The 10717-nt window shown below is 39.7% G+C and overlaps 1 protein-coding gene across 1 annotated transcript; it reads left to right on the forward strand.

The window, feature by feature from the left end:
• Nucleotides 1–5328: 5328 nt before the first annotated feature.
• On the forward strand, nucleotides 5329–9679 carry SLITRK1 (SLIT and NTRK like family member 1). The gene has a single exon (XM_007522478.3). The coding sequence runs from the start codon at nucleotides 6278–6280 to the stop codon at nucleotides 8366–8368; it is 2091 nt and encodes a 696-aa protein (XP_007522540.1). The 5' UTR covers nucleotides 5329–6277; the 3' UTR covers nucleotides 8369–9679.
• Nucleotides 9680–10717: the final 1038 nt, after the last annotated feature.

Raw genomic sequence — 10717 nt, forward strand, 5'->3', positions numbered from 1 at the left:
AGTTCAAAGAATGAAAAAACGACGTTCACAGTGATTTATGGACATGGTTATGGACATGATTTATGGACATGGTTATTCTTTAGAATATTTTCAACTAAAGACAAAAAATTTAAGCACTGGATACTCAATGTGAGATTATTTTATTGTGTACAAAGGAGTTCAAGATATAATATAATGCAGTACTAAATCCTTAATAGCAGTGAAAATGTTCACAAAGTGGCGTCAATTATAAGATTATATTTTAAAATATATGTGGGTATGTTGTTCTAGTCATTTTGGGGTGTTGAGATTTTGTGGACTTATATTTTTGGTGTTTTAAATATCTTTAAAATCTATAAGCTACATATACATTCCTCTATCTTTAAATATAGTACACACTTTCTAGAGAACTGAAACAAAGCCCCTTTTCTAACGATTACTCACAAGATCTTATGGGACTTAATAAAACTTATTTTAATAAATTCTTGATAGTATATACTTAAGAACCAATTAATATAGTAAGCAATTGAACAAATTGCTTTTCAATGTATATAATATATTTTTCTTATATTATTATATTATGTATATAATATATTTATTATATATAATATATTATGTATATAATATATTATGGTAAAGTACGGTGCAATATAGGACAGTACACTATATAATAGCATATGTTTAGTACAGTGTAGTGCAGTATAACATATATATATATAATTAGTAATACTAGTATCCTTTCAGCCAAAACTTTAGTTGTCTAACTTATATTAAATATAAAGGAAAGAAGTTAGCATCTCCTTAAGTATATATTTAGGTTTTTGATCAATATCTTCTTTACTAAGTCCTAATAGCAATTTGTATACGTCTTGCTAGATACAAGATGCTTTATGGGAAAATCAACTGCACTTCAAAATGACCAAACTATGATTCAATGCAATAAAGTATAAATTTTAGTTAGTATGCATAAAATAAAATTATCACACTTCAAGCCACAAATAAAAATGCAAACACTTTAATATACTCTACTTTTTAGCCAAAAAAAGTAGATACATTTTGAAAATCTATTTTAAAAGTATTTAATTGCTTACCTTCAAGATTCATGTTTTTTAATAAATATCATACCTATTCCTTGTAATATACAAAAGGAAAAATGTGAATGAGTAAATAGATTAAAAATTATTTACATGTATAATTGTTTTATGTTTACTTTTTCATTTCTTTATTGGGGGGTTAATGTTTTACATTCTACAGTAAATACAATAGTTTGTTCATGCATAACATTTCTCAGTTTTCCACATAACAATACAACCCCCACTAGGTTCTCTGTCATCCTTTTTGGACCTGTATTCTGCCCTCCCACCCCCACCCCAGAGTCTTTTACTTTGGTGCAATACACCAATTCCAGTTCAGGTTCTTCTTGTGTTTTCTCTTCTATCTTGTTTTTCAACTTCTGCCTGAGAGTGAAATCATCCCATATTCATCCTTCTGTTTCTGACTTATTTCACTAAACATGATTTCATCAAGCTGTTTGTGTTTCTAATCTTAGTGTTTATTTGTAACTACAAAGTAAAAAGTTCCAACAACCTCTTTGTCATATGAAACTATGATATTATATGTTAACTAAGCAATGGTTAAACTTACCAAAGCATGATATATTTAGAACATACAGGGACTTAGGAGTGAAAGTAAAATTTTAGCTTATTGGTATGTGAATGTATTTTTTAATTTTACTCAAAACCAACATATATTATTTCATCTTGGTAAGTTACCTCAGTTTCAATCTCCATATCTATAAAACAGTATAATAATGCAAAATATAATATGAACCAATCAGTTGTCTATATAATACAAAGTAGTATGGATTAGGAAAAAGACAAAAGAAAACTTAACTAATATATCATTCTTGCCAGGTGCAAGTCTATCACAACGTGGGATGCCATACAGGTGAAATTACATAAATTTTCATGTCTCTACTCCATTTGTCTTTCCTTTTACCAGTCTCTCTAATAAGAGAAAATTGACTTGGGGGATGAAAGTATTGTGCATATGTGAGGTCCATGGTGACACCTCTGAAAAAAATTAGAATTCTTGAATATGTTTGTATTTACTATATAAAATATTTTATATTAAAAACTGAATAATTTAAAATACATTGAAGAAGATTAAATAAACCAAGGAAAATGTATTAAATTAATGTTATAAATTTCCCCTATCTCACTATGTAGTACATAGGGAAACAACTAAAAATTTTATGTCATTTGTAAAAAAAAAAAAATAAGAAATTAACTGATAGCTTCTTATGTTTTTTTTTGTAATTTGTACATCAAACTTCAGTCACTTGAGAGATGAACCTGTTTGAGAGAGAATAAGAAAATAGTAACATTTAATGATGCAATTGAAATCCTTCTGGCCACAGCTCAGAAATGAAACTACAGCCCTGAGCAAATATTATCAATTCTCATCATCATCTGGAGTGTCCTTTATCTCTGGCTCCTGAGATCATCTGTTATGAGAGGCAAAGCAATTGAAGTAGTTCACTTGCACTCAAATAGATATAGTAGAACCCTTTTATGAAGAGTTCATGCCTAAGAAATGTTCCCTTAAGGCACTATAATTATTTAGATCACACGCACATTCCCATGTTTTCCTTTTTCTCATCAAAAAATTTATGGTTATAGTGGAATAGTTAGCTGTTGGAGGAGTAGGTGTGCTTTTGTAGACTGTCTGCTTCTCTGAAATAGTTACTATAAAAATAATTATTTTTAAAACTCATTTTGCTAGTTCACTAGTGAGGGTGCATTGTCAGTAATTTCTATGATGCACTTGACATTTTGTGGTGGTAAACCATTTTCTTGAGAGGTTTGACTGCTCACCTAGACATTGAACAATGCTTTTCTGTCCTCCAGGGTTATCATTGGGCTTGATGCCTGCACTATAAATCCACTGCTCCTGTGGCTTTTTTTTTTTTTTTTTTTTGATAGGACAGAAAGAAATTGAGAGGGGAGAGGAAGATAGAGAGGGAGAGAGAAAAAGATAGACACCTGCAGACCTGCATTACCACTTGTGAAGTGGATCCCCCACACCCCACAGGTGGAGGACAAGGGACTTAAACTGGAATCCTTTCTTGGGTCCTTTTGCTTTGTACTATGTGCGATTAACTGGGTGCACTACCGCCTAGCCCCTACACTCCTTTCCATAGAGTGCAGAAGTGATAAACTATTTTAGGAAGGTAGAATTGGGAGAAAAGTAGGCTAAAAATGTAAGTAGTAAAGCTATAATTGTAAATATTCTAATGTAACTGGTGCTTTGAAAGGAATGCGGAAATTAGGGTTGGGAGCTGAAGGGGGTGTTTAAGCTTCATGGGCTGGGCAACTTGATGAAATCTGAGTATTAAAGTGCTTGTTACCTCAATTCTGTCTACTTAAAATCAACTTAAATACACTAGTTATTTCTACATAAAGCATTTATTCAGCATGTTGAATAAACATGTAATCAATTAAGTTTAAAAGTGATTTTAGATTATTACTATCTTTATCAATATTTTTCTTCCCAAACAGTAAGCTTCACAAGGCTGTCCTTTCTCAAGATGGCTTCTGGGATCAATAAGTTTCAGATTTAAGTTATCTTACAAAGAAACAAAAATGTCTAGCCTTCAGTCTAACACCATCAATACATTTGCAGTTCTGTACTATATAATATATGTTAGTGAACTGGTTTCACATTGCTTAAGATATTTTCTTTCTTTCTATATGTGTGAAACCATGTTAGAAATGTAATAGGTTGTCTGAAAAGGCCTCTCAATATCTTCCCTTCTCTATCTTGCTTAGACACACACAGAATACAAGAGTGCTGACCCTTCACTCATGACCTCCCACTGAGTTTACCATAACAGGTTTCATTATATGAAAACATATGTATAATATGAACCCCCAAGAATTGTCTTTTGGATTTAGAAAAAAAAAAAGTCTTTCCACTGCCCAGATTTTTACCAAATCCAGTTCTTCCTACAAATCTTGCACTCTCCATCCTCCGGAAAAAAAAAAATGCACACATCCATGAACATCTCATCTTTTACTAAATTCTTGGAAGGCTTGTAACAACTGTCCAACTTGTGAAAGATCTAATTTAATAGAAAACTGATGTAAACAAACCATCTTAGCTGACAACAGAAATGAGCAATGTAAAAGGGCCTATAAATCCCTATTGCTAAAAGGATGTGTACAAAATGTAGGACGTATTGATGGGAAAAGTGTGGACTCTGATGAGAAAAGTCAGCAAAACAGCCTTTCTAGAAGCAATATTTTAACACTTTTCCCTTCTCAGATGCTTAGAGAACTTGCTTTTTATAACCTTTAAGTGAGTTTAAAGAAACTGACTATGTCCTCCTTAGGAACAATCTGACCACTAAATCTCTGAGAAGCAGTGACCTAGTAAGCACTAGAGAATATGCCTGAAACAGTTTGCACCAAATCTTAAGAACCAGAAGCTTCTATCTCCTCCTTTCAAAATGCAACTGGTTATTTACTTGTATGCATTTTTGATTCATTTGAACAGAAAAAGAAACTTTATGTGTATATGTGTGTGGAGTACACACCTGCCTGCCAGCACCAGGGTTTAAGAGCACTCACAAATCTCATTGGAATTTTCCTCAACCCCCTCTCCCTCCTTTTCCGGTTCTCAGTAAAAGGCTTTTGGGTCTGAAATCAAAGATGTTAAGCACATATTGTATTTTCACCCTGCAGACTTAAATAACAATCAAGAAATAGCACCAGAGAAATCTCTCAATGACCAAATTGATTAAAATCCTGTATCTTTTTTAAAGTATGTGTCCAAATAACATATCTGCAACAAGATATCAGACCTAATTATGATATTATATAAAATATATATGACATCAAATGCTTCAAATAGTCACTTTCAGTACTCCAAGAGAATAGAGGAGGGGACATCAACCAGCATAAAACACTGTACTGCAGAGACAGAAGAAATGCATTTAAAGCACCAATGAAAATGGCGTGCAGTATAATTACCTCAAATTGCTGTTCGCTTGACACCCTGACACTAATTTTATTCAAGCCATTGGGAAATAAATGTTTTAAAAGCACTCGTTTCGAAATGCCAGAGAGCTAGTGGAGGCTGTGAGGTCGTTAAGGAAAAGAAAGGGTAAAGTTTCCACCACACAGAAAGAATTAAATAATCCATCTAAAATAACCGTCTATGTGGATCACCAACCTTTAATACCCACATTTTTAACGCTTGCCCTGTACGTGGATTGATTTTTTTCCCCCTTCAGCATTCCCTCACCAGATGGATTTTTGCTACTGCAGATCAGCAGAGGGTGTCAGATCTTTCAGAGTGCACCAGGCTGGAACGAGCAGAGCTTCTTAGCAACTCTCTTCTTTCCCCCCTCCCTCTTCATTCTCGCGCTCTCTCCCTCCCTCAGACAACTTGCCTCCCGCCCTCCGCCCCCTCCACGTAATTCCGAAAGAGCAGAAGAAAGAGAAGGAGAACAGGAAAAGAAGAGCTAGTCACCGAGAGCCAGAGCCCAGAGGGGAAAAAAAAAAAAAAGATATTGAAGAGTACCGAAAGGGAGGAAAGAAAAAGGATGGCCAGCCACAAAACGCAGCGATTGCGGAAATTTTCCAGCGCCATTGGCACAGCAGCGTGAGTCTTTTGGTCCAGAGTGATTTCAGCACCGGGGGTACTGGACAGCACCCCGGGGGTACTTCTGGGCTACCCGCAGCCACAGCAACAACTCCATCAACTGCCTCCAGCACAGAAGCCGCGGAAAAGCCTGCTTTGTATCAAGGGAGGCAAGGTCAGTCCGACGCACAGCCATGCACAGGCAGTGCGCCTGTACTACGCTGCAAACCCTCTGCTTGTTTCTCTAATATGCACTTTCTCCTAATTACTAGCATTGTTCCTTTCCTGTTTAGTGGGCCATTAAAGGGAATTCTGTAAGGGCATATTTTAATTCGTATGTACATAACTAACTTTGTTTATTTTCCAAAGGGTTAAGAGGGAGTGGGATTATTTTTTCTACTTTTTTTTTCTTGCTTGCCTTGCACTACGTGCCTCGATAGTTTGTGGATATAATTATTGACTGGCGCCTGGGTTGTTGCAGTGCGGGGGGGTTAGGGAGGAAGGAATCCACCCCCACCCCCCCAATCCCTTTTCTTCGCCTTTCCTGGGTTCGGACATTGGAGCACTAAATGAACTTGAATTGTGTCTGTGGCGAGCAGGATGGTCGCTGTTACTTTGTCATGAGATCGGGGATGAATTGCTCGCTTTAAAAATGCTGCTTTGGATTCTGTTGCTGGAGACATCTCTTTGTTTTGCTGCTGGAAACGTTACAGGGGACATTTGCAAAGAGAAGATCTGTTCCTGCAATGAGATAGAAGGGGACCTACACGTAGACTGTGAAAAAAAGGGCTTTACGAGTCTGCAGCGTTTCACCGCCCCGACATCCCAGTTTTACCATCTATTTCTGCATGGCAATTCCCTTACTCGACTTTTCCCTAATGAGTTCGCTAACTTTTATAATGCTGTTAGTTTGCACATGGAAAACAATGGCTTGCATGAAATCGTTCCCGGGGCTTTCCTGGGGCTGCAGCTGGTGAAAAGGCTGCATATCAACAACAACAAGATCAAGTCTTTTCGAAAGCAGACTTTTCTAGGGCTGGACGATCTGGAATACCTTCAGGCTGATTTTAATTTATTACGGGATATAGACCCGGGGGCCTTTCAGGACTTAAACAAGTTGGAGGTACTCATTTTAAATGACAACCTCATCAGCACCCTACCTGCCAACGTGTTCCAGTATGTGCCCATCACCCACCTCGACCTCCGGGGAAACAGGCTGAAAACACTGCCCTATGAGGAAGTCTTAGAGCAAATCCCAGGCATTGCTGAGATCCTATTAGAGGATAACCCATGGGACTGCACCTGCGATCTGCTCTCCCTGAAAGAGTGGCTTGAAAATATTCCCAAAAATGCCCTGATAGGCCGAGTCATCTGTGAAGCCCCCACCAGACTGCAAGGGAAAGACCTCAATGAAACCACTGAGCAGGACTTGTGTCCTTTGAAAAACAGAGTGGATTCTAGTCTCCCAGCGCCCCCTGCCCAAGAAGAGACCTTCGCTCCTGGCCCCTTGCCAACTCCTTTTAAGACAAATGGGCAAGAGGATCATGCCACCCCAGGGTCTGCTCCAAATGGAGGTACAAAGATCCCGGGCAACTGGCAGATCAAAATTAGACCCACAGCTGCGATAGCCACCGGGGGTGTCAGAAACAACCCTCCAGTCAATGGCTTACCCTGCCCTGGGGGTTGCAGCTGCGACCACATCCCAGGGTCTGGGTTAAAGATGAACTGCAACAACCGGAACGTGAGCAGCTTGGCTGACTTGAAGCCCAAGCTCTCCAACGTGCAGGAGCTTTTCCTGAGAGATAATAAGATCCACAGCATCCGAAAATCACACTTTGTGGATTACAAGAATCTCATTCTTTTGGACCTGGGCAACAATAACATCGCCACCATAGAGAATAACACTTTCAAGAACCTTTTGGACCTCCGGTGGCTGTATATGGATAGCAACTACCTGGACACACTGTCCCGGGAGAAATTCATGGGGCTGCAAAACCTCGAATACCTGAATGTGGAGTACAACGCGATCCAGCTCATCCTTCCTGGCACCTTCAATGCTATGCCTAAACTGAGAATCCTCATTCTCAACAATAACTTGCTAAGGTCCCTCCCAGTGGACGTGTTCGCTGGGGTCTCCCTCTCTAAACTCAGCCTGCACAACAACTACTTCATGTACCTCCCGGTGGCGGGAGTACTGGATCAGCTAACCTCCATTATCCAGATAGACTTGCACGGAAACCCCTGGGAGTGCTCCTGCACCATTGTGCCTTTCAAGCAATGGGCAGAACGCCTAGGATCCGAAGTGCTGGTGAGCGACCTTAAGTGCGAGACGCCTGTGAACTTCTTTCGCAAGGATTTCATGCTCCTGTCCAATGACGAGATCTGCCCCCAGCTGTACGCACGGATCTCTCCCACGCTAACTTCGCACAGTAAAAACAGCACTGGGTTGGCGGAGACTGGGACTCACTCCAACTCCTACCTAGACACCAGCAGGGTGTCCATCTCCGTGTTGGTCCCGGGACTGCTGCTGGTGTTTGTCACCTCCGCCTTCACTGTAGTGGGCATGCTTGTGTTTATCCTGAGGAATCGCAAGAGATCTAAGAGAAGGGACGCCAACTCCTCGGCGTCTGAAATCAATTCCCTACAGACAGTCTGTGACTCTTCCTATTGGCACAATGGGCCTTACCATGCAGATGGGGCTCACAGAGTGTATGACTGTGGCTCTCACTCGCTTTCAGACTAAGACACTCCCCCTTTCCCAGCCCCGCTCCCCCTAAATCCTGGTGGAACAGGGGAGCCAGAAGGAGAGGCCCGCCCCGCTCCAGTCCCCTCCCGCATTCCAGAGCTTAGAAGATCCCAGATCCAAGTCCGGCGTAACCCAAGACTTGATGAACATAAGTAAATAAATAACTATGAACTCACTTCACCAAGAGGGTCTGACCTCTGAGCTCCCTCTTGGAAACAAAGAGCAGACAGTGGCGAGTTGCGAGAAAGCTCCGCCTCGCTCTTGCTGTGAGTCGCTTTTGAACAAAGCCCAGCAGGGGCTCTACTTTGAGGATCTGAGGGTGGCCTCCACCCTCAGCACACCCTGCAGGGGGCTGTGGGCAAACTGCCGCCACCCTATACATATATACATATACCCACATCTATATAGAGAGATAGATATCTATTTTTCCCCCCAGTGGATTAGCCCCGTGAGGTGAGGGGCGTGATGGCACCCTGTTGGCTACGCAGGGACGGGCAGTTGCACGAAGGCATGAATGTATTGTAAATAAATAACTCTGACTTCAGACAAGAAAAAAAAAAAAGCAAAAAGTGCTGCATGGCTCGCATGGAATCCACGCGCTCCAGGGACACTGCCCTCCCCCGCCCCCCAAGCGACTGGAGATGGCGTCAAGTTCACAGCACCCAACCTCTTACCTGATAAGTCCCATCGTATCAAACTTTCTATAAACAAAATACAGTATAATCAGAAAGTGCCATTTTCACCATTATTTGTGATCGGTAGGCAGTTCAGAGCGTAAGTTTACTGTGAAAACAAACATGTAAAGATTTTATTTAAGACATTTGCATGGCTACTCATCAGTCCACTATATGAGTTAAAAATGTATTTTGTTAAGCGAAGATTTTAATGGGTTGTTTTGGGTTCTTTGTTTTACTTTTATGGTGATGTTTTATTTTATTTTGAGGGGGAATATTTTTCTATACATATCCAATAATGCCTTCCATCTGAATGTAAAATAAGTACCCATGATTTCTATTATAGTATCAGTGTAATTATTTAAAAAAAAACAGATTCTGAGGCAGTTAAGCATGACCAATTAATGTCACTCTAGTGCTTAGGCTGCGATCCTATGGTAGCAATTCTGTGCTGGTGTAACTCTTACTTAAAAAGTAGGAAAAAAGAACCAAGGAAGCACGTGGAACTTACTAATTCTATTCGAGGATTTTATAATGGCATATTTTTTCAGTATTAAAGTGAAAATGTTTTCAACTCTGGGTCTTCACATTTTTCCAGCTTTTTATTTGCAACTGGTAAATTGGATTTGCGGTGGAAGGGACAGGGAGGGGGGAGGGCCGGGCTGGGGGTGGAACCCCTTCTGGAGCTATTGTTAAGACTGTCTCTTTCTCTCTATATAATCGCCTTACTTAGCATTTTACCCATTTAGATAGCTCCCTTCTCCGGGTATCCCCTCCCGGATTTTTTCAGCTTTTCCATGGAGATAAAGTGCTGTTTCCCCAACATCCCCTGCCCTCCCCCCTTATTTTTGTCTCCTAATGCGGCAGTGAATCCCTTTATTAATACTGGAAATCTCTCGCTGCCGCTTCTGCCGCTGCTGCACACACTGCAGATACAGTAAGGATGTTAGTAGAGATTTGATTTAATAGTCTGCTTAGATCGGTCTCATTAAACAAGGTGGAGATTTCATTGGTCAGCACTCTGGATGAAAGACAACCCTAATGAGTGGCATTTGAGATGCTGCTGGCATTTTGAATTCAACATCTGCTGAAACCGGCAAAACTAATTAGTGCCCACCCACCCTCTCCGCCCCAGCAACTGCAGACTGAAATTTGTTAAAGGACTCATCTTTGTGGAAATCAATCATTATCCTAAAGAAGTGTTTCTCTCTCATCATTTGGATTTCTGGTTGTGGCTCAGCAATTAACAAAAAAAGCGTTAACTATTTGAATTTTATGAGCCAGTGTAACTCTGGTCTGGATCATGTTCCTCTGGGATTTCTGAGCAGTCTATTTTATCAGCAGTTAGGGAGGAAAAAAAAAGCTAACAATACTAGACATATTGACGGGGTCTGCGTTCCACCACATAGCCACCTGTAAGAAGTATGTTAAAAGACTGCAGGCCACAGATGAAATAATAATGATAATGATAATAATAATAATGATAATAATAATAATATGGGATGGTAAATCAGCTAATGAAACTCCCCAAAGCAGTTGTAAGGAGATTTGCTTTCTAGAACTCATATTCTAAAGAAAATTAATTTCCCAGGACATTGCTGTTCTGGAGTATGTGTTATTTATTTTAACGCTTTTAAAATAAAATCTTTATTATAAACCATGACTATTCCTA

The sequence above is a fragment of the Erinaceus europaeus genome, chromosome 5, assembly GCF_950295315.1.
Source record: "Erinaceus europaeus chromosome 5, mEriEur2.1, whole genome shotgun sequence".
NCBI classification, from domain to species: Eukaryota; Metazoa; Chordata; class Mammalia; order Eulipotyphla; family Erinaceidae; genus Erinaceus; species Erinaceus europaeus.

What these genes read in the sequence shown, in the direction of transcription:
- SLITRK1 (XM_007522478.3), top strand. Translation starts at nt 6,278, where the DNA reads ATGCTGCTTTGGATTCTGTTGCTGGAGACATCTCTTTGTTTTGCTGCT.